Below are 27,073 nucleotides of genomic sequence, written 5' to 3'. Positions count from 1 at the left end.
AAAATAAAATGTTGTATGTAGTGTGAGGAAAAAATAAGCAAAATGCTGTCAGATAGCTTTTAAGTGCTTATTGCATAGTGAATCTTCCTATGAGCATCAAAAATGTAACATGGTTTCTTCTTGAAGTAATATTTCCAAATACTGCTGATTTACTTCTTGAAGAGGTGGGCTGTGTTCATTGCTGAAGATGTTGCTGATAAAGTAACAGAATTTTTGTCTCGTCAGACAAATGGCAACTGCTTAAAAAGGTAACTTTCCTTTGTTCCAGGAGCTCATTTTGTGCCTGCTACTGCCATCTTTATGACATTATGTGCTATGTGATATGCCACCCTACAAATATAAAGCTCTCACAGGTTCAGAATCTGTGAAATAAATTACCTCCTACTATAGCCAAGACTTGGCTTTGGCTTACAGAAATTGCCAGCTCTCTAAAAGTGATTTTAGATGCAGTGTCTCAATTAGTTGAAAGTGTTATAGTCAAAGTTATATGACATTATCTAATGATAAATTCGATACTGATCTCCCTTTATCACCCAGAGTTGTCTCTCCAGATCCTTCAGGCTGTAGGTGCAGTTCTTAATAAATTTGACACATCTGTTCTAACTGTATGTTAGGTTTGGGTTTTTTTTAATGTTGTTAGAAACTGAAGAAATTCAGGAATTACTCAGTGAATCATAGCTAGGAATAAACAAAAAATGTAAACTTTTCAGTTGATAGTAAAAAAAAATAGGATTTGATGACGGAGTCAGTGGTTATTTGGAGAATTGTTCCAGGCAGATTTGATATAGATAAAATTTATACTTAAGAATATTGTGTTAGAGCTCTTAATTTTTTGAAAGCACACCTAGACCACTGGTAATGTACAAACCCATCAGATCTGTGTAGGCTCTGGAGAAGCTTGGAAGAACAGACATTACCTTTGGGCAAGGAGCTGCTAATAATAAGAATCATATAGTTTGTATTTAGGTTGGAAGGGACCTTCAACCTGTCCCAAACAGGTCTAACCAGACCAAGCTGCTCCAGACTGTGTCCAGGTGAGTCCTGAATATCTCCAGAGATTGCACACCTCCTCTAGGCAGCCTGTGCCAGTGTTGGACCACCCTCTTGGTACATTTTTTTTCAGTAATATATAACTGGGATGTCCTGTGTTTCATCTTGTGCCCTTTGCATTTTTTTTGCTATCACTGTGCACCTTCAAGAAGAATCTGGCTCCTTCTTTTTGGTGTCTTCCTGTTAGGTGGGTGTAGATAGTAGTAAGGTCACCCTTAGCCTTTGCTTCTTCAACCTGAGTTGGTGTGGTTCTCCTGCCCTCATCTCATGTGGTGGTGTTGTCCAGCCCAACTGTCTTAATGGCTGATGGCTAAACGCAGAAACCCGAACCTTTTATCTTATTCTTTTCAGTAGTGTCTCTTTCATTTAAAGCCAAGGTTTTCCCTTTCAGAGGTGCATCTCTGAAAAGTGATTTTGTCAGTTCATTTTAGTGTCAGTTTCTGAAAGATTATGGTGATGTAGTATATCCAGGTGGGATTCTCTGTTAATCATTAACTGGCTCGTGAGAAACAGCAGAAGTGAGGAACATCTGTTGCGGTGAGTCTGAAGAGGACTTTTTCCATGAACATTTCCCTTTAACTATAATTGTGGCTTCCAGAAATAATCACCAAAAGTAGTTTCCTGGGAGTAAGAATTGTACTTAGCCTGAGCCTTGCAAACCATTTTGTGTTCATTTGTGTCCTTGAACAGATGGAAACCAGAGGCACTGGTGCCTAAGAAACATGCCAGAGTCACTCAGTTGTGTTTTGTGGTAGTTCTCTCCCAGACAAAAAAAAAAACCCCAAACCTAAAAAACCCAGCATCAGGTTTGGTAAAGGGAATAAATTTTGTGTATCTGGGCTTTGGAACACAGTGCTGCAGCTTAATACTGAAAGCTTAGGAAGCATTTGCATGTGTAACAAGAACATCCTCGGATCAGGTAAGCAGATACAAAAGGCAGAAAATATGTTTTTCTCACATTAATGCCTAATAGAAAAGTATGTTCCCAGAGTGAGATTAACTCTGTGAGATGGCCCTTGCAGGTTGTCCTGAAGTGGAGAGCTCTGATACTCATTTAAAAACACGTGGCATTGGCATTTTGGGAGGCTGGATGTTGAAGATTGCCGTGTGTCAGCAGTGTTCCTATGTGACAAGACTTTGTCACTCAGGCTGTGGTGGTCTGTGCTTTATAACTGAGTCACTTCTACCTCCCCTTACAAGGTTACAGATTCTGAGGCATAGTGCACGAGGAAGAAATAGCAGAGAGAGACGGGATCTTACTGATCACTTCAGAATTTAGTTCTTGAGGTTTAACTAAGATGCTGAACCTGTCTGTGAGCGCCAGAGGGTGCTCCTGTATTTGCAAAGAAGTGACTCCCTCCGGAATGTGTTTCCGAGAGATTGCTGCGTGTCCTTTGTTTGCATGGGGTTCTTGAATAATTTAAGGTACTTTTATTTTTAAAAAACCACTTTTTCTACAGAATATTCTAACACATTTGGAATGGGAGCCACATAGAAGAGGGGGTCTACATATGGGAAGGGGGGAGTTGTAAGCATGAGTACTTGAGGCTGTGTACCTGTTTTTCCACATGAACGTTCAAGTGCGGTCCTTCACTAAATTTAGTCTCCCTCCTATTTTTATCCTTTCTATGTACTCTTACTGTAGTATCTGGGAGCAGGTCTGTATTATGCTGTATGTTTTTTAGTTACATAATAGCAACGCTGTCCTCACCCTGTCTGATGTTCTCAGTTGCCGCACACACTTTGGTAACAGAACCATGGCTTGTAAGTCTGAGCATCCCCAAATCACTGGAGGGGAACTGTGAACTGGATCCAATCCTTGCAGCTACTGATATTCTGGATTAGTGGTGGTTCCTGGTGGCAACTGCAGAGGTAGTGAGTTGCCAGCATTTGCGGCCCTCTCAACTATTCTTCCACAGATGCCTGATGCCTGTGCTGCAATGAAGAGTCTGCAGAAGCAGGATATGAGAATGAACTGAGTTACCTCTGCCACGTTTTCAGTAAAACCAAGGGGTATTTGTGATGCCTAACTAGTATGGATATTTAGCTATTAAATATTGCTGTCCTTCCATGAAAGGAATGATGACTATTATTCCCATTTTACAAATGGATAAAGTGGAAAATATAGCCTCCTGTGTTTTAGAAGTGTTGAACATCAAATGCAGTAATGCAGGGGGCAGCTGTGAAAGTGAAATTGAGCACCTTGACCAAAACTGTATATGGGATTGGAATCTCTTATTCACCGTCTGCATCCAGCAAAGACCTTTGCATCTCTGGGGAATAACATAGTCTGCTCAAAACTGATCACAAAAGTCCTGTGCTCTGGGAGAGAAATAAATCTTTAAATTGCAGAAAAAAATCTTCTGAAGATGAGCACGTAAAAGCCTGTTAGGATTGGCATTAAGAACGTGATTATACTTACCCACTTTGCTTTCTCTACCCCACAGAAGTTTTAAGTTTTGGTCAACTTTACTAATGGGAAGTTGCTGAACAGCTTGCAGCACGACGACTTCTGTTCACACAGAACTTGTCATGGGTCCAACTTCAGAATAAAGGATATATGAACACAACATCTGTACTAGCTAAAGTCTGGATTTAGCCCAACTACCTTAGAATTAATATTTGATGTGATCTGGGAAAAAAAAATAGTACTTCAATGTCAGCATTTTGTTTAAACAGTAGTGCATACAAAATGTTTTCTTTAAGTGCCCAGAGTAGTGAATGAGAAATGTGCCAGCAGAGTTGCTTGTATGCCTTGTAAGATTGTAAATTGCTACTTGACTATTATAAACTCTGACTTTTCAAGGTAGATGTAGTAAGTGTGGTCTTCAGAGCATTCACACAAACTCTTGCGTGCTAATTCTTGTGGTATCAACTGGCTGAAGGACCCTCGTTCCTTAGCTGTGATTCCACAGCAAACAACCAGTTCTTGAAAAAAATGTTTTTCAGAAGATTATTATGAGCTGAGATAATCTGAAGATGCTATAGGCATCATACTACTTTGAAGTGCTGTTGGTAGTTTTGATTCAGGATTTGTAGGTGTTTCCTTTCAAACCCCTACTTCTAGCTGCTCATAACTTTCAGAAATTTTAACCATTCTGCTTGAAATTTTCCAGACATTCTACTGGAGGTTGAGTATTTAACAGAAGATTTGAATAAGAATGTGTGGGGGAAAAAATGGAAGACATTCAGAATCCTAATTTTTTTTTTAAAGCCAACAATAATTCAGAGTTCCTCTGAAGGGCTTTAGTTCTGAAAAGGCTCAAAATTGAAAGATGAAAGTTTGCCTCCTCTTTAAAAGAAAACTACCTCTGCGCATTGCCATCAACTTTAACGTTGGGCCAAGTTTTCAGCCTCACAAAAATGTTTTTCCTGTAAATACAATACAGGTTGGGTCTTGTAATGGGATGTGCACGAGTAATCCAGTGTATATATAGCTCTGTTTCCCTTTCTGAGATCACATACAGACATAACCTCATAGCTGAAATTCAGAAACTCAGTGTTCAGCAGCTGACCATGGCAGCATTAGTCCTGCCACTACTGGCAGATCAGGTGCAAAGCGCCTATGCTTTATGCTCAAATGTGAGATGACTTGTGTTCCGAATGCTGTTCTGAGTCAGAGAACAGATCTGCTTTGGCTAAAATCACCGTCAGAGTCTTCTTGAGTTAGTGCAAGCTGATAGGCACATGGTGAGCACTACTGACTTCTCTTAGAGAAATTACCTGTGATCATGTAACTAGGAGTACAATAATATAACTTGGGATCTGCAGCTTTATAAACATGCATTAAATGGGGATGTATTCCCTTAAAGAACAAGGTTTAGCTGATCTTCAAGGGTAAACCTGTCTTCACAGAGTGTTGAACAGCAATATGGCACTCTTCATGCGTTTTAGAGAAATTGTGTTCCATAATTGGAAAAATAACAGGAGTCCTGTAACTAAGTACTTAATTATAACATGTAGTTGCAAAGGATTGGAGTTAATGGTTGATGATTTGAATTAGTGATTCTCTTACATGAGAGACTAGGGGGGGGAAAGAATAGGTTACGCTAATCATGCCTACACACTTCATAGGAAGCTCACAGAATTTACATAATCTAGTAGTAAGAGAAGATTTCTTGCTTAGTAAATTGACAGAACAGCAAGATGATTTTGCTGATGTGAGGTGGAATTGTGGATTCCTAAATCTGAGAAGAAAAGTTGAGGCCTTCAGCCTCCTGGGAATGTGTTCATCATAACCCCTGAAGATATGGGGATGATTTACCTAACTGAGATCCCAGTCTAAGAGGAAGATTCACTTGATTTGCTCTACAGAGACAGAAGTACCCCCATGTTACTTGGCAACAGATGGTCCAGGCAGCAATTGCCATATGAACATATATATTCCAAAAGGTAGCTGAGAAGGCTGGGTACTAGTAATATTGGGAGTTAGATAACCATAAATCTAAGGGATGCAGCACTTTTTTGTAGGAGGGTAAATGTAAATGCAGTCGAGTATTTACCTCACTTAATGGATTTCCAAAGATGCTTAAGAATTTTAGGAATTTAACCAATATTTCATTGTTTTGAAATAGTTGTCTAGAGTTTGTGTGAAATTTTCCATTTGCAGGATTCGCTTTCTACAAGGGAAGGATTAATGAGACATACTTAGAAAATTCATTGGTGAGCTTCTGAATATGAGGTTTAGATTGAGAATTGTCTGTAGTCAAGACATTGTCATGGAAATTGCAGTTGCCAGATGTTTCTCCATTTGAAAAGTGATCTTTTGATTTTACTTTTTGACTAAAGAAAAGCCTATTGAGAAAGTGGTGGGAGGTCCAACAGCAGCGAGGGGGCTGCAAAATTGGAGTTCTAAAAATTATACCAGCTCATGTGTCAGAAACATGAATAGAAGAGGAGGAGGAAAATGAGTTTTAAGAGACAGAGCTAATTGAGTGCTCTATCTACATGGTGTTGTGGATTTAAGTTTTGCCTGGAAAATATCCTGTGTTATAAGAACTGTGAAGCTAGAAGATGGGTTGAATAACATAACTTAATAAGCGTGTACTGCCGAGGATTCATTTCGGGATTTAAGGTGCATTATAATGCTGAAAATGGGAGCACTTTCTGCCACTCAGAATGTTATTTGTTAAATTCCACCGGTAAATTTGAAGTCTCTTGTTTCTGTCTTGCAAAATTGTTGCGACCATTTACTGACTTAGCTACTTCTGCACTTTTCCCCTCTTCTCTCATAAATGGAGATTTTTCTTTTAAAGGATTATCGATGGTGGAAAATTACTTGTAGGGTACAAGTAGTATTTTTCATACGGCTGCTTTTAGCCTATTTGCCTCAGAAAACCAAGGTCTGTGTGATCATAGTCTATTGGTGTGTATATGACCACAGAGTTTTTCCCCTGGGAAGTTTGAAATTGACTGGCAGATTTCAGTCATATTTGACAGAGGGATAATAATGTTCTGCCAAGTTTCACAAGAATGAGGAGAGTTAGGAAACCCTCTAAGGCATCTTCAAAGACAGACTTCAATGTGATCACAATCCTACTTAGACATTATAGAATCAAGGGAGGTGTGAGCCTTTATTAAATGTCTGAGATGAAGAGCAGCTGTGGTCAAAGCAGCTGGTGATGAGAAACATGAGAGAACCGTGCCTCATTATTTCTCATGCTTGCAGAAGTATTTGTCATTCAGTTATGACAAATTGTCCTAAGAAAGACAAGAGAGTAGTAGTTTAGAAGTTTATTTGCTTAAGATTGTAGTTAATTGTAGGCTGTTGTAGTTAATTAATACTACAATTGTGTTATAGTTAATAATACCATTCTTGTTCAGTCAGACCCAAAGGCACAGTGCCTGGAAACTAGACATACTTGATGAAAAATCAACTGCTTTGCACTGTGATGAAGTAACACCATCTATTTTGCTTAACCATTCCTTTGCTCTCCGGGTTGCATCTGACTGCAACTCTTCAGCATAGATTATATAAGAGGAAGTTAAGCTTTTGTTTTGTATGAGTTAAAATTGCTTTACAGCTTTTGTAATACAAATAATTCTTAGTACTCAGAGTGGCAAGCCCTCCCAGAATAAAGATTTTGTTACAGCTGGAGAAAAGGATGCACAAAAGGTTAAGCTGACTTGTCTGAGATTGCACAGAAGTCTGTGAAGAGCTTGACTTGTGCCATTTGATGTCTTAATTTTTTATGTAACATTTTAGTAGAAATTCCAATTGTTTTCCATGTTCTTGATTGTCTTTTTTCAGCTGTATAGATTTATCTGCGGGGGACTGTCACATTTAAGATGTCTTTACGTGAGAGAAAACCACTCCTAACCCACTGGTTGAGACCATCTTTAAAGATAATTGAAGTTATCTACTCATGAATTCATGAGCACTTGGCCCTGCTTGGAACGCTGGGCATATTGCTCGGCCTGCATTTCCCCAGACAGGTGCACCTAAAACCTGAAAATAAAGCAAAGCTCTCAGGATGTTGGAATGGGAGAGCAGGAAAGCTAATAAGTGGTCCATTTAAAGCAAGCAAAGTATTTCTGGGTCTCTTAAAGAAGCAAGTGATACTGTGACAAACAATGCTTGTATCTGTGGCCTGCTGAGGGAGCATAGGACTGTGATTAAGCTGCCCTTGAGGAAGGTAAAGGTAGATCTGGTTGAAATTCCTGACTCTTGCTTCTCAGACTAGGAGTTATCTTTTCATTTGTGCTGAAGTCCTTTTCAGGACTAGAAAGTAGAATTAAGTCTGGAAGATGAGCGACTGGTGATTTATGAGCTTTGAGAAACTCTTTCAAATAATTCATAAATACCTGCAGTCAGAGGTTGTTCATACATCCACAACAGTAACTTCTGGGCTGAATTCTAAGAGTAATGTTCCTGATGAAGGTAGCTGGTCAGGTGCCTGCTATGTGAAGAGCATGAAGCCAGCATCTGTGGGAGGAATGCACAAATGTAAATGACAGTAATTTGGGTTTTTTTGTAGAAACTAGAAAGAGAAAAGACAAGAAGAATTATACCTTTTGACTGGCAATTTCAATGAATTCTATTTTTTTTGCCAAAGGGAGTGGCCAGCAAGCTTGCATCCATTTGTGATCTTCATTTTCCTCTTTTTTTTTTTCCCTAAAAACATGAGATAATTACACATTAATGCATAAGCAAACTGCCTGATATTGGAGCCAGTCAGCCTCATGATACCTTCACCTTGAAAGGCACCATCTCATTTTTCATAGAAGTATTTTTGCTCTTCCAAAACATTTTTGGGAGTGCCACCAGCCTGGTTGGGGGATGGGGGAGAGGTTGTGGAGGAAATATTTCTCTTAAAATTATTGCCATAATTTTAGGAAGCTTCCAGGCAATCTTTCCAGAAAGGTTTTTTGGGATTTTTTTTTGTGTGTTAGGAGAAATACCCACTCCATGTGAGAATAGTTCCTGTCCACTAGTCCATCCCATTCCCATTAATTTTTATAGAAACAGCTCAACTCTTAAGATCAGTTCTTGACGACTGGCTTCCCTATGATGGCACAGAGTTTTACAGAACATAGAATACAGATATGAAGTTGGATCCTTTTGGTTCTGATTCAGCTTTTACTGAGGTGTGTGCAGTCTCTTTATTGCTTCATTTGGAGTTGATTTGGGTGCTTTGTTTTTATCCCTGGTCTTATTTCAGAGTCACTGAGTCACTGCTAAGATTGAAGGAGCAGCAGACACGAAGCTGCCCACTTAAAATGTAGCAATATTCTTCATGACTCCTACACTTGTAAATATGTGAGCAACGGGCCGTGAGCCTGTGTCAAATATGTCATACGTGTCAAGGTTCCTGATAGACAAAGACCAGATTGCTAATAGCATGTGAAGATGCCCTTTCTAGATACCTCAGGGCTTTTCTAATTTTAAGAACTGTTTTGATACTGTTTCATGTCAAATTTTCTTGAGTAGCAAGTTAAAGCATTTATGATACATCACAGGCTGATGAGTAGTTTAAGCACAGGTAGTTGTTTCCAGTCAATTACAAATCATGGAGATTACAGCTCAAAAGCACGAAGTGTCAAACTGGCAGAAAAAAACGCTAACTGCAAGCTTACAGATGGGACAATTATCTGTATAGTGGAAAAAAAGAAAGTCATGCAAAAGGCAGGATCCTAGCAAAAATATGTTGCACATATAATAGCGAGGGGAATAATTTGAACTGCCTTTCCCTTAGGCTGTGGTAAGTCTGAGAGTGCATGTGACCAACAGGAAAAACAAGTCCTGATTCCCTGTGTTCTTCATTGTAAGAGAAACTCAAGGGTGAAATTTCTAGTCAAAGCTAGAGGAAGAGGACAGCGGTACTCACCCCAGAATAGTAAAATAGTGTGGCAGTCAGGATGCATCTTGATGCCTGGAAAACCAGATGCAGACTTATGTTCTGCGTGGTTCAAATCAGAGGGGTAAAGTTGTTTCTCTACCTTCACATGCAAGTTTCTTAGTCCTGGAGCTGCTGTTCTACCACTGTTACTTCTCAGGAAAAGCTTTGAAGGATCTTTTGTTTTAATGTAGAACAGAAGCCCGTTGGAAGTCTAAAAGGTTTGCAGGACAAGAGATCATCTTCTGTCCAACTTGCTAAGCATTCTGCTTTCTGGTTATGAGCCTCCTTGACAGACAAACCATTTCACTCTGCAGCAGCTTTTTGTAAGCTCTGTTCCTTCGAAAATGCTTGAATTTAGCTTCTAGAACTTAGCCCCATGGTAGCTAAGAATGACTGCTTCCACACTCACTTTTGGAACTAAGTACAAAACTTATTTTTTTAAAATTCAGCTGTAATTCAAAAGATGTTACTCGTGCACAGAACCATCCTACTGCATATTCACACATACTAATATAAACAAAAACCTGTAATATAGCAAAACCTACACATGCATCCAAGTGTTTTTCTGTGCAGCTTGTAAAGGGAAGATAGAAAAATATTATTTCCATGTTCATAGTAGATGAACTTTAGACATCACTGATTTCAATGGCCCTAGATTTTACTAGAGGCTGTAAAAATTGTTCTAGAAAGAGCTGCTCTAAAACTATCAATATGTAAATATAAAGTGCATAATCACTAGTGGGTTTTTTAATGTTGGTAATTTTTACACTGATGTGAAAAGTTCAGAAAAGTTATGTCTCCTCCATTAAATATTTCTTGGCTAGTTGTCTATTCTTGATAGCAGAAGGTATAGGTGATTTTAATGAGGTTATAGTACAGAAATGAATGGAAACTACTTCTTTAAAGCACAAATTGTCTATGTATTTATAGATGCGCTTGATTTGTTACTACTCCAGCTGTTCACAGTGATGCAATTTTACTAGCTGGTTTTTGGGGTAATGAGATACTTGAGTGCTCTGGCCAAGGGTTCAGGATTCAGAATTGGTCTGGAGAATTTCATTGTACTGAACACGGTATCACCTGACAGGTCATTGTTGGTCTCTAACCACTCTGCTCTGGACAATTATTTTCTCTCTGAGTTTCCTTTGTTAGGATGATGAATAGAAGCCGAGGATGAAACTTACTATGTCTGCCATAGTACTTTCTTATCTTTGAGACTCTTTCTCACATTGCAGTCTAGGGCACAGCTGTGAAAGTGTATATAAGAAAGTTGTTTGCTGTAGCAGTTCTGTTGATTGAGCAGTAAAATGATTGAAAGTGAATGTTCATGAACAATAATTTTAGGGCCATGAAGACTTAAAATTCTATTGCAATCCATCCTTAGAATATGTGACAGGAAGTGGTCTCGTTTTTGTGTTTGATTTTTGCCTTTAAGATCCTACTTCTGCATTAAATAAGTAAACAAAAGTCTCAATTCTCATTTTAAAAAATATACTTGGAGTTCAGTATGTGCTCACTTCTTAAAACATATGATTTATATTTGCTTGAGTTTTTGATGACTTGGAGTGGCAGTTTTACAATCTGGTCTGGCAAGTGCACACCAGAATATGTTCACATTACTCCATGACATGATTGTATATAGAATTGTCTTCTATATGGTTTAAGACTATTTGCATGGTAATGCAATAGCAAAATTACAATCCTGCTGTGTTTTACATTGTACTTGTTTGTTGGGGTCTTTAGTTGGCTTTTAATACTGAATTTCTTCATTTTGAAGTGTGTGCCTCTGAAACAATCTACCTCTTGACAAACATAATCCGCTTCCAATTATTTTTGCGGCATTTTCCATAAGCTCTTAAGTTTTATTTTGATATTGTTCCTTGAATTTAGAAATACTTATTGTGATAATTTTATGTCTATAAAGGAGAGGAAACTCTAGTTATGGCCCAGGAGAAGCTTCACAGACTTTCTTTAGGTTGTTTCAGAAAACTTTTGGCTTTCCATAACTTCCAGATACTAAATAATAATAAATGTAACTTTTCCTGCTTACTGGTAATACTACTGGGCATTTGGGGGTTAGCTCTGCAGTGTTTTACAAGTTTAAGTAGCGTTTATTACCTTGCTTTTGTTTACAATGCCAAAATAAGATAATACAGAATGGTCATTTCTGCCATTCATCTGAATAAGAAGCAGTGGCCAGCAGAACTTGCCAAAAAACAAATGTAAATAGCTTGGACAAAGAGTAGAATCTTATAAAATGAATTTCAAGTGAACCTTGGTTGTAAGATTGTGTTAAAAGAAAAGAAACAGACCATTTTTTTACTAGACAGGACACAGAATGCAGTTTCTCACTGTAAACAAGAAGGTGCTGATGACCGGTACTGGTGACTAAGTGAAAAATCTAATGATGTTTTCTTTGCTTGTTCTCATAAATACAGGCCTTCCTTGAGACAAGTAAGCATTTGGAAATTTTTAAAGTTTTACTCCAATGAAAATTAATACCTCCTCTGGCAACTGCTACTTAGAAAATACATTTGAGAGTGATTCTATAGTATGAAACAGGTAGCATGAACTGGTGCAATTATATCTATCTTCATGTTATGAGGAGGCATTGATAAAGGATGGTGCATTTGTTTTTACTCTTATATATTACTAGTCAGTTTCTGGAGGTAGTATTCTAGAAACAGAACTGGTTTTCATTATAGGCAACCTCTTTGGTAGAGACTGCTTCTCTCTAGCATCTGTTCTTGGCAAGATTTTGAAGATAATTGATCAAATGTTTTATCTTCTGGCAGTATGAATGTATTTAAGATCAGGGTTGAAATAAGACATTTATTATTGTCTGCCAACACTTAGTATTACTTATGGCCAATGACATGACTATATAGCAAAATCAAGGTGTGAGTTTTGACATAAGAAAGAATCCGTTCTGGTTTACATATGTGCAGGACAATTGCAGTAACAATGAAGAAACGTGTCTAGTGTAAGTAAGAGCCAGAAACCAGGCTAACTCCCTAGGAAGCTTCTGTGCTGAATGCTGCACCTAAACCAAGAGTTTTAGTATTGGCAAAGACTGCAGCATGCAATGTGGAGGTAACACAGAAGTTCAAGTAGCTCATGTAAGTAAAGCTTTCAGTACTGTACAGATTTCTACTGTTAGAAATGAAAGCTTTGCTACCCCCACTGCATAAGTCTTTCTGTGATATAATCATGTCTTTGTTTTGCAGTGTGGGAGTAACATAAGGGCTGATAGGGGTCTGGGGCACTTGCCTTGATGTTTTCAACTGGACAGGTACAAGTATTCATCACATCGTAAAATTCTGAAATTGTTCTTCATTATCTCGTTCTTTCCTGCTGCTGCTTGCATTAGGACTTCAACCTGCAAAAGCACTTAGTCCTAAGTCAATTTTAAGTTGAAAATGCTGAAAGACAGAAATGCACTGACAACAAAAGCAAGGTCACTGTTATTGGTTTGGTTTAGGTTGGAGTTTTTTAATGTTTCTATGTCTATAGGTTTGCACTCACTAGGAAAAGTATTATAATTCTCCTGCTGGTATTCCAGAATAGCTGTGGAAGCCCACAGGAACTCTTTCTGTCTTGTTGCTTATTGAGTAGTCTTTGAAAGAACTGAAATTCTACTGTTTTCTGAAATCTGAAGGACTCAAAAGGCCTGCACAGCTTCAGCTTAAACTCTCGGTGGCACTGAAATGTTTAAGATGTGTCAGAAGAGTACAAGTACATCTAAAGAGTGGAAGCCTGTGACAAGAACATGCTTACCCTCAGGAACAGCAATCAGATTTAGAGGAGGTGTGGAAAATAAAAATTTAGAGCTTTGACCAACAACTATTAAATAACTGATGTTGCAATATCAAGAGCTAAAAGACACGGACCACTAAGAGGTGTTAGAACTGCACGTCCACGTACATTGCGTCTCTTTTGTGCTTGCTTGTCTCTAAGAGATTATCCTCAGAAGGATGAAGAGTGGAGAAAAGCTATGCATATAGCTACAGTTTTTGAGTCATTGCGGTCTAACTTTCTTGTCATGCTCCTTAGGGGCAGAAAATGAGTTGTAAATGAGATGAGGCTATTTATGCTTTATGTAGATTTCAGGAAGTGAAGTAGGTAATCAGGCTTGTCCTTAACTTGAATATGTTTATCTCGTCATTAACAGAGGTAGCTAACAAGTGAAAAGATATCGCCAGCTGTGGTAGGCAGAAGATGATATGCAGAGTGTGCAAGTGCATTTACTAGGGTTTTTTTTTTCTTTTCTGATAACTGCCTTGTATCTGTTATTTATTTGTGTGTAAAACCACACAAAACATACATACATTCTGTAATATCTCTTCTCTCTCCTTTTCATTTTCCAGAGTCAAGATGACAGATTTGCTTTCACTGCTGAATGGTATGACCCGAATGCTTCACTCTTTCGGCGTTATGAACTTCTGTATTATCCAAAAGATGGATCAATTGAAATGGTAAAAATGAAAGAAAGGAAAAATCTATTGTTATAAGTGTAATATCCAGTTAAACAGTTTGTAAAATGACAAGCAACTGCCTATGCCTATTCATTTTCCAGGTAAAGAAAATGTAATTTTAAATGCATCTTGCTCCATTTCTAAAACGAAAAGGAAAGCAAAGATACAAGTTTACAGTGAAGCATGTGGAATAGCTTCCACATTTATGATTTTTTTTTCCTTAAAGCTTGCTTTTGTATGGAGAGCTCCATTTTCTCAAATCTTCTTTTCACTCAATCTCTGCTTGGGTTTCAGAATTTAAACTCACTAACACTAACCTAGTCCTTGAGAAACAGAAATTGAAGCTGACTCCAAAGAAGGGAATAAGCTTCAGCAGGAATTCCAGAAGTCTCTGAAGATTAAAATGCAAAAGAGTCTTATCATAGTAGAAAAAGTGGTAAATTGGTCTTCATTTACTTGAAAGGAAGGATATTTCCGACAGTGGGACCTAAATTTTTCCATCAGTGGTGCTTGGACACATCTTTCTGACTTGTGGTTCATACAACTAATATGCACTATTTATTGATAGCAGGTTGCAGGCATTTTGCAGTAGCAGGCATATATATATAAATGTAATATGTACTGTAAAGATAACCCTAATAAACTAACCAATGCTTGGTGCCTCCTTTTAGGAATGAGTGAATGGTTTGGACTGTTCTTTTGTGATTTTTTTTTTTTTTAAGGAAAATCTAGAGATTTGAGAATAGCCAAGATTTGGATGTTCACATCTAGTAATTTCATTATCAAATTGTAATTTTGCTGCTCTAAACATCAAATTAAGAAAAAAGAAAGCTAGTGGAATCTGCCTTTTTTACCCAAACTACTCCTCACTGAAACCATGGTACTCATCTGCAAGAGGAGATGTGCTTTGCACTTCTTTCTGGTAGTCTCTTTAAATAAACACTATAATGATGTGCCTTTGAAGTTAGTTCTTTGTATGCTGTCTGTGTGTGCACAGTTGTCAGAAAGGGTGGATTTTTATTTTTGATTTCCCAGAGACAATTTAGTTAATCAGTCAGGAGCCGTAATAATCTTCCTACGCAGCCATGTGTAGGCTGGCAAAATTGTTGTTCATTTCACCTAGATGTTTCAAAACCAAGAGCTTTCAAGGTGTTCTTGAGCTTCTTAATGCGTTCAACATTAAATACTTACGGCTTGTAGACTGCAATCTTTTAGAAGTGTGCTCTTCGGTTAAGATAGCATGATGTGTATGTAGTCATGAGTGTATATGGACTGTGTGTGAAGCTAAAACAAAAAAATGCATATAAGAATATCTCAAAATCCCTTCTGAGGGTGAGTTTGTGGACAGAGATGAAATTTTGAATTATCTTTTTAAAATTTCTGCAGAATTTGGTGATTCTTTCATATTACTGCCTCATTCTTCTGTATCATTTGGTATCTTCTTGAGGATATGACAGCCCACACTTACCTCTAAATTACCTGAGGAGAAGGAAGTAAGGGATATAAGCCCACTTCTCCTTGCTAGCACAAAAAGTGTTTCATCTCCTTTCCTGCCTCTGTGACAATAGCTCTCCTTTGTTACGCACCTCAGCTGAGGGTGGAGCAGTGTTGTTGAAGTCCTCAGCTTTCCTTTTCTTTCTCAGTCTCTCATACCTTCGTTCCTGTGAAGAAAAATGATAGTAGAAAGTGGGACTAATGAGACAAGCTTCCAGTTTGCATTGCAGCTGGAAGAAGACAACATAGAGTCTTGTCCAAGAACATTCATCATCTCTTATGATCAAATTGTATTTTTTTTACAAAGAGATGTCCCATTTGCTGAATTTTCCATAGTTAAAAATGCCTCTGGGGTATTCTTAAAACCTCAACAACTGTTCTCTCTGCAGGACATTTCCTAAAAAGAGAGGAAAAAAAACTTTTTTAAAGACGCATTCTTAGCAGAGAACTATTTTGGTTTTGGTAATTTACTTCTGCAGGTACATGGACAGGGGATGAGCAGTCTGAACAATCTTATATTTCTTCTGCTGTTACCTGTCATTCACTTTATAAAAAGGCGTTTTAAACAGATCCAAAATTCCACTCCAAAGAAATTATTTAACATGGGTAAATGCTCACCCCCACCCTTTATCTTCTGCTTGAGAAGAGACAAACAGCTCAGAGGGCCTCTCTAACAACTGTTAGTGAGATAACTGAGGAAACGTTCAGATTCTTAGTAAGATATTGAAGAATTCAAATATGGTTGAGACAGTTAATAGCACCCTGGCAAAGTGCAGGAAGAAGCAAGCAGCAGAATTCAAGTGATTTATTTATTTTTTTTTTCCTCAGCATATTGTCATTTCAGTCCCTACTGCACTTGAATTGAGGACACTTAGTAGGAGCATCTATGAGGAGTTAAAGACAGGGAAGGAATTTTCCTTGTAGTCCTGCCTCAGCAGAAAGGGATATTCTCTGATCTGCAAAGTTTTGGCTATTTAGAAAAAGTTACCATTCTTCTACCCTTCTAGGAGAGAAATGCATTCACACATTTCAGAACATGGGGAAGTGTGTAATTTCACTCTCCATTATTTTTTTTCCTCCAAAATTTTTGAGACTGATGTTCTTTTTTAAATGCTATTCTGGTCCTTACACCATTGCAGTGGGGGACAGTACACATAATTCAAGACAGAGAAGGGGAAGTTTGACCTGAGGAGGACAAAACTCTTTCTTTCACAGGATTCCATTTCCCTGGGAAACGGATGGCATCTGTAATACCTACATGTAGCAAAGAAACAGTTTAGCCGGTTGCCTTTTGTGCTTTGCCAGCCCACCCAGAAAACTACATATTAACATCTTGCTTCTAGCTTGGTATGATGGTATGTAGCTGAATTGTCTTGACAAGCTGTTGAGCTTGCAGCTCTAGGCAGTGAGAACATCTCAACCCAGTGTTACAATCATCCATCCATCCTTAATTCCGAGTCTATGCGGTGAAATAAAGCGTAGTATCACTGGAATGGTGCCCCGAAGAGGAGACCTGCCACAGCGTGTATCTTGATCGTTCCTGGTGGGAGCCATTGGTCTGTGAAACAGCATAGATCTGCTAGGGGGCTATCTCAGTGAGACTAGGCAAAGATATCCACTGGGCACCTGGACCACTTATCACAGCTTGATTTAGCACGAGCACATGCAAAAATAAAAAATGCAAAGATAGCCAACAGCTTGAGACTATTTAAATGGAATAAATTTGTAGATGTGCTTTGGTTGTCCGAGCTTTCCTGATACACCTGTAAGTTCAAAGGGTTAAGAACCAATTTAGTGATCGGATTCTACTTTCCCAGTACTATGGGAATGTCTGAAGGTAGAGTAAAAATTCTGTGGCACTTGCACACCGTTGAAATCTCTTGCTGCAGCAGATTTTAATCATCTTTTCTCCACAGTACGACGTGAAGAACCGTCGCACCTTCCTGAAGCGCACCAAGTACGAGAGCTTACACCTTGAGGATTTATTTGTGGGCAACAAAATCACCGTCTTTTCCCGTCACCTGTCCTTAGTGGACTATGGGGATCAGTATACAGCCCGCAAGCTGGGGAGTCGCAGAGAGAGGTAAGAGAGCATGCTTTTTGATATCTTCCTCTGTGGTTGGGGTTTCAAAGTAGTTGTTCTTTGCTGGAAATGGGATAAGTTTTCTGTGCTACAGGGAGAGGAGGAGATAGCTACAAGTTTAAGTGCAGTTTGAAGTGATCTGGCATACTGATAGCTGGAGTGAATGAAGAGAAGCAAATGAGCCCCTGCTTGTGGGCAAACCCACGACTGCTATTGTTACCTGAAAATCTTCAAGGCTAGCTTCTCAAACGTGTCAGCTGCTGCTTGCTCTAGGTCTCTTGGGAAAGAAGAGAAGGAGGAGGAAAACAGAGCATCCTGTTCACCTTTGTTACTCCTCCGGGATGGGCAGCAATAGGATTTTTGTGATTTCTGGCTTCTCTGGGGGCAGAATTGATATGGTAACCCTGATGTGTGCTGGAATGAATCTTGCAAAATTAGCACCTATCTGAGATCTGAGCAGAAGCCTAGTGCCTTATTAATCAGATGTACTCTGTGTTAATAGTAGCAACTGAAAATGGTAGGAACAGGAGTGAGAGAGGCTCATTGCCATTTCTCCATTTTTTTCCCCACTGTGGAGAATTTATTCTGAGAATTTTTTCAGCATCTCCTAAATTCTGCGTGCATGAGGACAGGAAATACAGAGTGAGACTGTCAATAAAAGCTATAGGCTTGTCTGTTAAGACAAGTTTTGTTTATGATGTATGGAAATAAGACTTCTCATCTCTTTCTGGTTGGAAGAGTTTCTTTGGAAAAGACATTAAGAGACCATCTAAGAACAAAGATGACAAATATGACAATAGGATTAATTTACAAGGAATTTAAATCTGATTTGAATGTGACACAGGTAATTTCTGAATTTACAAATTAATAACTTTTGATAATTTACTCCATCTTTTTTCAGAAAAAAAAGATGACAGAATGTTTCTTTAAGTGTGATGTTCCAGTGAACCCTATGTACCTACTTTCTTACTCCCACTAAGTGTGCTTATTTTGAACTCTTTATGGAGAGTTGCGAGTAACCAGGCATACGGGAAGAGTTGCAGGTTTTAACACATGTCTTTGTCTTAACCTCACAAAAACATTGCTGTGGAAATGACAGCCATAATATCTTTCTAGAGGGAATTACTTCTCCAAGCTGGGTTGGGCACGGTAGAAGAGTAGCAAAGGAGATGGAGAACATCAGAGAATAGCTTTTGTATATGTATCTGCTCTCTCTGTTCATCGGTAAAGCCTTGAGATTATATCTGTCTTATGTTTTTTGTATCAGTGTAAGTTTTTATGGTTGTGTATTTTCTGCACTGCCTAAACTGGCATAAGGGCTGTTGCTGATGCAGTTATACGTGGATATGGCAGCTTGTGATAAAATGATGTTTTCTTCTTCTTGTAAAGGAGGTTGTTGCCTATACAGTACCACTGTATTTGTGTCAATAAAGTGGTCCTGGGAGGGGGTGAAATTTTGTACTGCTCTACAAAAGGAAAGAAGGAGGGGAATTTATGACATGTCAGCTGTTTGGAAAATATTTTAGGAATGTCGACTGAAAGATAACATAGATATGCAAGTGGTGTTACATATTCAGAATAGCCCAAAGGAACATAGTGAAAGGTGCCTTAGACAAGCAGGGAATCCTCAAAATCCAGTTTCTTCACAGAAGCTTTCACTGTATAAACAGGGTCAAATTAAGAGTCCTTGGGTAAAACAGTTACATACGAGTTATTTGTCTTTTTGACTTGTTTGTAGGAGGTTTTACAGCAGTTATTATTTAAATAGATACAATGAGATTTCTGCAGTCTGTGACTAATGCCTAAAATAATCTGTAGTTGGAATTCAATTAATAATTTTAAGGATGTTACATGAGGCAGAATATTTCTCTGTCTTTTTCTTGTCTTTGTGCTATACAGGACTGTCAGCAGTTTAGTTCAGCTTTGGAAGTACACTCTTTGGTCACAGAAAATGTATACAGATAGACTCAGCAAAGACCTTTGAGAAAGACTGAGGAATGTATATAAAAAATCTTGAATGTTTTGAATTGGGGACTTTTATCAGTAAAGCGAGTGATTGTGACTGTAGGTACATAAGGTCCAAAAATAGATGTGTAAAAAGAGGCTAGATTTACACAGGCCTTTTCTACAATTAGGCAAAAATTATTAAGGTGATTCTATGGAGTTTCAATTTCTACACCTACTTTTCCCAAGTCTTGTGTCAGTTATTACATGCAGCCATATTTAAATGTTCATTTTCCTTGCTCCCCTCCCAGCATGTCATAGGGAAATTATGACAAAGGATGACTAAAATGGGTAAGTAAGCATGTGCTTGCTTACAATATACCACACAAGGAATCACTGGTGTAGGACAGGGATTTCTGTAGTCTGTCACTACAGTCTGCAACTGGAGGCAAACGTTTGGCTGACTAGTGTGTCCTGTTTGTTGTAAACTAAAGAGTCAGTTAATATCACTGGATTTGAAAATAGTGTTAGAAAACTTGTGTCTCAACCAGAAGTATTGGAATTCGGTTTTTATTTGGAGTATGTTATTCTTATGCTTCTAGTCATTGGCATAATCTGTGTCTCTTCCCCTACAATACATAAGCTACTGTAGATGCAACAGTCCTATTATTAGAAATAAGTAGATCTCAAAAGCATAGTCACAGTGTGCCTTGTGCAGTGTTCCTTTGATCAGTTCCCGTCTTGTGTTGTTTCAGCACTCATTGTGGTACTGTTGTACAGTCCCTCTGAAAGTATAAGCAAATGAGCTTAATTTTCATTCTTTCTCCTTTGTTCCTAGACATAAAACTATTTCAAAATGTTCTCTGTCGTTTTTATGATGTCAAACCGCAAGAAACATATTCCTAATTAAAACTAAAAATAGGACACATGAATCAAAATCCAATCCCAGAAAGTGTTCAACATCCTGAGTTATACTTTTCCTACCCTGCATACCTCTCAGGAGCTGATGCTGAAATGTTTATTTATCAGTATTAGAAAAACAAATGTTACTCATTGCAGTTTCTATTAACATCTTCTAGGTAAGTTGCTTCATCATGCAATATTTCATTACATATTGCTAAGAGTTACAGTTTTACTAGAAATCTTGAAGTGAGAAAAGTAAGGGACAATTTATTTCAAGGATTAGCAGTCAGTCTCAAATAGCCCGTGTAATAACATAGATTAAAAAAAGTATTCCTCAGGGAAGTGCAAATGGCCCTGGAGATCTCATTGCAGTGGTTTGATCCTTACTGTTCATGGTAAAGGACAGAGCTGAGAACCTCTTATGCCAGGCTGCATGTTGTGCATTGCACGACCAGGCGGGTACATGTCATCGGTCGAGCACGCAGCTGCTTCCTGTCATGCACCTCAAATCATATGGCAGGGTGTGCCACCTGCAAAACAATATCAGAAAAGGAGGTGGAGCTGTGAAATACTTGGAGAAGAGGAGAGCAAGCTGCAGACCATAGGCTGCAGGCCATAGGCTGCGTGGAGTATGCTGGCAAATTGTAGCTGAATGTTGGCCAGAGATTTGCCTTTCCTAATCTGAAGACAGAGCTAAAGGTGGGGCTATCTTGAGTAGCCTTCATTACTGGAAACTGTGTAAAAGACAGAAAGAGCTCTTTAGGATTGTCAGAGATGTGAGGTTTCTTGAGTTACAGGGTTGAATAAATCTGATGATTTGTAAGCTGGGCACATTTGAAGCTGACTCACCACAAGATGAATGCAAATAGAAAATGCCATTTTACAGACCTTCTTTTGATGCTTGTTATTTTCGATTAATAATATGTTTAGTGCTGATGGTGTACTTGGTGCTATGCAAAGCACACTAATAAAACAGTCCCGGCCCTGGGAATGTACAGTATAAAAAGATAATTATCAAGAAAACGGAATGTACTTGGAAACAAGTATGTGGGGGAGAGTGTAGAGATTTTTCGGATTGATGTCCCTTAGAATATAGCTGTCAGTCAATATAAGAGACGTAATACCTCCTCTGCCAACCTTTTATTGTGTCTATTAACAGTGTCAGCTATTTGGCATGCAAATTGTATACTGTGAAATGTTTGTACTGTGCCAAGCACAATAAGACCTTCTTCGTGTTGAGACCTCCAAATATTTAAAAAGTAATAATGAAGCAATCATTTCCCTGAGAGTTTTATGGAAGAGGCATACATTTAAGTAGCATTTTTAAGTAGGAATTTGTAACAGCTTCATTTTTATGTACATAATGATGTAACATTATGAAAATACATAATATTAGGGAAAAAAAAAAGGAGCTGAGCAAGCATAGGGAGACATTAACAAATCAGTTGTGTTCTAAGCTGGAGCCATGAGGCAGGAGCTATAGAGATATACACTAGCTAAGGAAGAAGCGGTCAAATTGTTTGCTCTGACAGTGAAGGGAGAAACCAGTAAATAATGATGGCTGGTGGAACACTGTGGGCTGACTTGGGTTAGAAAGCCAAGGAAATTGTAATGTGCAAAGCTTGTTTTTATCAGAATAATGTCTTGTGCAGGCATTCAGGAGCAGCGTGGAAATTGATGAGACACCAGGACTAGAGTGTTTAACTGTGGCAGAATTTCTCTCTTTGATGTGATGTTTTTTTGTCTGAATATAGAGTCAACATGTACACGAAATGCTCTAAGGAAAGTAGTGTTGTCTGTATGTCTCCACTTTTTTCTTTTTTTCTTTTTTCCCCCCTCAGAACTCTGGCTTTGATTAAACCTGATGGAGTGCCCAAGATGGGAGAATTAATTGATATCATTATTGATGCAGGATTTACAATAACTAAGGCCAAAATGATGGTGCTTTCAAGGTAAGGAATTTTTAAGGTTAGTTCTATTGTATCTGTGATTTTTTGCAGTTAAGAACCTTCTCTGAAGCTATCTTGTGTTGTTCCACACATCAAATCCATTCCAGTGAGTAATAAGAGGGAAGACTCATCAGTTTCATAATCATGTAGGTTTCTGAAGACATGTAGAGAATTAAGCTAAGTATTAAAATGCAAATTAGTATGGGTGACTAAATATGTAATGTCTCTGTATGAATCCAAGGTGACTACCATAGCTTTAGCAATTCATCAGTGTTTACTTCTAATACATCTGTATGTCCTCATCTTGTGGCTTCCTGATACAAACCATATTGCTGACTATAACAGCACGGTTTTTAAAGTATTTGGTTCACTCAGTAAATCCTTTGTCTCAGTTTCTGCTCTCAGAACCCAAACTTGTTTGCTTTTTAATGACTGTAAGTCCCAGGCAAAGCAAGTGATCTGATGTTGCGGGATTGGAGACATTTTACTTGTGTATCTTCCTAATCCCTCCCAGCCTTTACTGTTGTCTACTTATCTTGTTGAGCTACAAGATTTTTAAAAAGGCATACTGCAGAGGAAAAAAATCATAATTTGTTTACCCTAGAAAGCTTCCCCAAAGTTACTACACTATTTCTCACTTGCTGCTTTGGTAAACCTGTTCATATACAAGGTCTCTGAAAAGAAAGGCTGTCTGTCTTACTTATGTAGTACCATTTCCATGTATTCTTATGGTTTCTATGTGAGGTCAGGAAGAAGTTTCCCCTACTTCAAAACCTTTTTGGCTTTCTGAAATATCAATACAACAATTATGCGACTCTCTCCTCTTGTCTCCATATTCACCTGCTGTAGAATTTGATGATACTCTCCTCAGATCCACCCTCAAACAAATCCAGTTCATGAGTTCAGTCAGGTTTCTAATGCTGATTTACAAATCACAGTGTCTTTCAAGTCAGTATTTTTGGCTTTCTCTTCTACAGTCTGAGATATTTGATCCTGAAATGTTTTGTTGGGTGGATCTTTATTTCAATGTCTATCTGAGAACTTGAAAAACTGTTGAGCCAAGTCATGTGCTTTAGAGTTGACTCACAGTGAAGGGAAGAAACTTTGAGACTTAAAGTTTTATTACCCATCTCCATATAAAATTTTCTACTTGCTTATAAAATTGAAAATAATTATTAATTATATTTAAAATAATGTCTTGAGTATCTGTGCTTTCTCTGCATTCTGTATACTCTGTTTCTTGGGATTGTGCCATTTTAAAATGACAGAACGATGGCTTTGCCAAAGTGTCTTACCCTTAGATCTCTGCAGGCATGCTTGTTCAAACCAGCATCGTCATCTACTGCTTTAAAGAGATCATTACTGACATTTGTCTGGCAATCACTGTTAAGTAGATTCATGCCCTCTGTAAAAATTGTAGCCAATGAGGGCAGGCACCTGCTTTGATAGGTCAGCTCTCTAGTCTCTTCATTTAATCATATGTCCGTTCAATCTATTATTCCCAGATACTTTTTTCCACTTGTTTAAGGCAGAAGACTAATGAGAAAGATGAAATGAAAAAGAAACTGTCATACAGCATTACAGTTTTTTATTTGTTGCAACAGGAATTCTTAACTGAGGAGTAGAGCTCAGAGCTCAGAGTTTCAGAAATAGATCCCTCAAGCATTTCTTTGCTTTCAGAAATGATAAGACTTAATCTGTTTGCATACCTTTTTCATATTCCAAAATTATTTGGTGAATTAGTTGCAGAAGAGGATTTTCTGGTGAAATGGTAAACAAAAATTTATACTGTTTGCAGAGTTTAGATTTGAAGCTTGAGATTGTGAGAGTTCCTGTGACTTGCATAATTTTTAAATCATGTTTCTGCCTTAGTTAAGAAATGGAAGGAAAGCATATGAGCTGTTTGGCCAATGAAAATCTTTTGAGTTTTGAATGGCTTGTACTTACACTGAGCTGAAAGCAAAAAACCAGGAATTATTCAGTTCTGGTAGTCACTTTGATAGAAAAGCTGTGACTGTTCAAGTATTTTTCAAGACTGTGAAAATTGAATTAATTTTAGACTCTATTTGAGGTTATTTCTTTCCTCTGGCAATCTTGGGCTTAAGTCTTTTCTGTAAATGGGAGAGAGATGTGACAAGTTCCATTGCAGGTGACAGAACCATGCCTTTGTTCATAGATGGAATCTATAATTTGAAAAATATGCAGGTAATCTTTTGCAGTAAAGAGCTGTTCAGAGTAAGCAAAATCATGGAGACCAGAGAAAATTAGAAGACTGTTTCTGCAGGTAAAAACAATTTTCCAAGTGGGAATCTTTTAGTCTTCCTGCAGCTCTGCTTTGATTAAGAACTTTGTATCCAGACTGAGGGTGTGCAATACTGCTTTCTTTCACTCATCAGTCCTCCTGAAGAGCTTGTCTTTCTTCACAAATTCCAGAAAGTGGTACACACTGGGACTTGGAGCAAGCCAAGACCAAGCCTGTGCTTTTCAACTAGAATTTTGAAACTACAAGATAACAAGGCTAGACTTAAAACCTCCATGGATTTTTCTAGCTGTTGCTATGTAGAAAAAGCAGTGCAATAAAAGTAAGAGTTAAACGTGAGAAGCAGACAGAGAGAAAGCAGAGAAAAGAGTAGACCGACTAGCTTCAGGCAGTGGTGGAGCGAAAAGCTGCACAATGGTGTGTCCACTGGTGGATGAATGGTGGGTCTGCACTATGGGCCCTGAAACTCATGTAATTGGGCAATGCAGAACTTGGAGAGGGCCACCACTCTGTCTGAAATGGGTATCTTTTTTTGTTTCCAGTACCAGAGTAAAGGCTAAGTAACAGCTATGATACAAACATATTGTGTATGCCCGATGGCCTTTATTTGCCTGGCGATGTAAGGAATGCCCCTTGTCACAGAAGCCCCCTTGCTTTGGGAGAAAGCAATGTGTAGTAGCTGTTGTGTTCCCCAAGGGACAGTGCAAGACCAAATTGAGTTTTCAAGTTGGAAAGTGTTGGTTAAAACAAGTTTTAATCTGGAGGATATTGTGTGCTGCCTATGTGGTTTGTAACCTTTGAAGATACTGAATAGGAACCAAGTTATGCAATGCTCTGTTGTGCATCATTGTAATCAAACACTAACCTCGATAAGGAAATAAGTTCCAGAGAAGAAGATAAATTGTTTATGCTTTCAAACCAAACTTCATTAACCAACATACATACTAAACTGACATGGAAAATGAAAATGTAACAGTGAATGGCTTGGCAAGAAGGTGACATGCTATGTTTGTTTTTCAACCTGAGAATGTGAGGGCCATCAGTGACCCTAAAAGTCCATGTCACAGGCCTGAAAGCAGGAGCGTAAGGAGTCGTCAGCTACACGTTACACCTGTAGTAACGCAAAATGTAACAGAAAGTTAAATGGAGTTTTTGTTTCTAGGCATGCACACCCCATAAGCCGTCCAACTGGGGAAGATACTACCTGTAGAAACATGTTGATGAAGGATAGATTGTGATTTTCAGGGGGGTTTATATGTATATATGTGTGTGTGTGCAAATATCTATATCTACGTGTTTTTACTTTTCCAGAAAAGAAGCAGCTGATTTCTACGTAGACCATCAGTCAAAACCTTTTTATAAGTAGGTATATCAGTTTCATCTTGGCATGTATTAAGCTTATTTATTGAATGCACAGGATTCATGTACTGTATTTGGTGCTGCATCAGAACTTGCTTTAGTTGAGTGGAGCCCTTTGCAAACTATGCACCCTGTTCTTCTTCCTCCAGGGACAGAGTCAGGAATTCAGGGTTTTAACTCACAGTCTTTACAGCCTGATATCAGGGGAATGTCTTTGGTCTCTCACAAGGGAAAATGCTCCTAGCAAGGCCAAACTTCAAAGCCAAGAGAAGGAGCATCTTGAGGATCAGGGTGGGGCTTACAGGTAATGAGAATTAGGGGAGAACACTTAGCTGTGAGAACTGATTTGGTAGCAAATACTCTGAATCACAAGTAACTGAAAGGATAGTGCCTGGGGCAGTTGTCTACACTACTGCTACCCTGTTTGTAGATGTCTGTAGACAAAGCATCAAACTTCCATTTTGCTAGACTGCTCCACCTAACATGAAAAAACTTAAGTCTTTCCATAAGTGAGCAGATAGATGCTTATGACTCAGAGACTGCAATTTCTTCTTTGCCTGAAAGTGCCAACAGGCAAATTTTCCTCCCTTTGGATTTGGTGATCTGCCGCTTTGAGGAAGACAGTGCAGCTCTGCTTTATGTTTTTCAGCCATATTGGAACCTGGGTTTGCACTAACTTGGTCAAAAGACACGTTTTCAGTAATGTCATGAAGTGCTTGAGTATTAGGATCTGCCAGGTGCTCTTCTGCAACAGCAACTGATTTATTGTGAATCTAAACTCAGGTCCTTCACAGAGACATGGCCCCAGGCTGTGTCTGACCAAGTTAGAGATCAGAGGAAGATTTAGAATTGCCTTTTGTTTGCTGAGTAAGCCTGTTTGAATATGTTGATAAATAAGCAGGAATTTTGCCTGCAGTGTTATTTTGCAGATGTCTGTCTATACTAATGGTAATTATCTGAGGAACTCTGTAGGCTTTGTCCACTGTGATGTGCCTGTCTCCTGTCCTGGAGTCCTTTTTGCTATGTCTTCTGTGTAGGATTTTTCTCTAAATTAGAAACATATAGTTATAAAGCATTAGAAATCAAACAGAACAAGAACCTTCAGGGCAGTGAAATGGAAAATCTCTGACTCATATTTAACATTTTATTATTCATCTTTAAATTCATATTTACTTTGCAAGTTCATTAGTTGATGTAAGTCTAGTGAATAGCAGGGA

The 27,073-nt window shown here is 38.4% G+C and overlaps 1 protein-coding gene across 1 annotated transcript in view; it reads left to right on the top strand.

Annotated features, from left to right (window-relative positions):
* NME7 (NME/NM23 family member 7) overlaps positions 1-27,073 on the top strand; it is a 93,885-nt gene that overhangs the window by 4,277 nt on the left and 62,535 nt on the right. Inside the window, exons 2-5 of the mRNA XM_062004731.1 lie at positions 13,757-13,864; positions 17,275-17,441; positions 22,130-22,240; positions 25,809-25,859. Of these exons, the coding sequence (XP_061860715.1) occupies positions 13,757-13,864; positions 17,275-17,441; positions 22,130-22,240; positions 25,809-25,859 (437 nt within the window). The remainder of the gene's footprint in view (positions 1-13,756; positions 13,865-17,274; positions 17,442-22,129; positions 22,241-25,808; positions 25,860-27,073) is intronic.

This window comes from Colius striatus, chromosome 1 (assembly GCF_028858725.1).
Source record: "Colius striatus isolate bColStr4 chromosome 1, bColStr4.1.hap1, whole genome shotgun sequence".
Taxonomy (NCBI): domain Eukaryota; kingdom Metazoa; phylum Chordata; class Aves; order Coliiformes; family Coliidae; genus Colius; species Colius striatus.
This window is presented reverse-complemented; position numbering and strand designations above follow the sequence as displayed.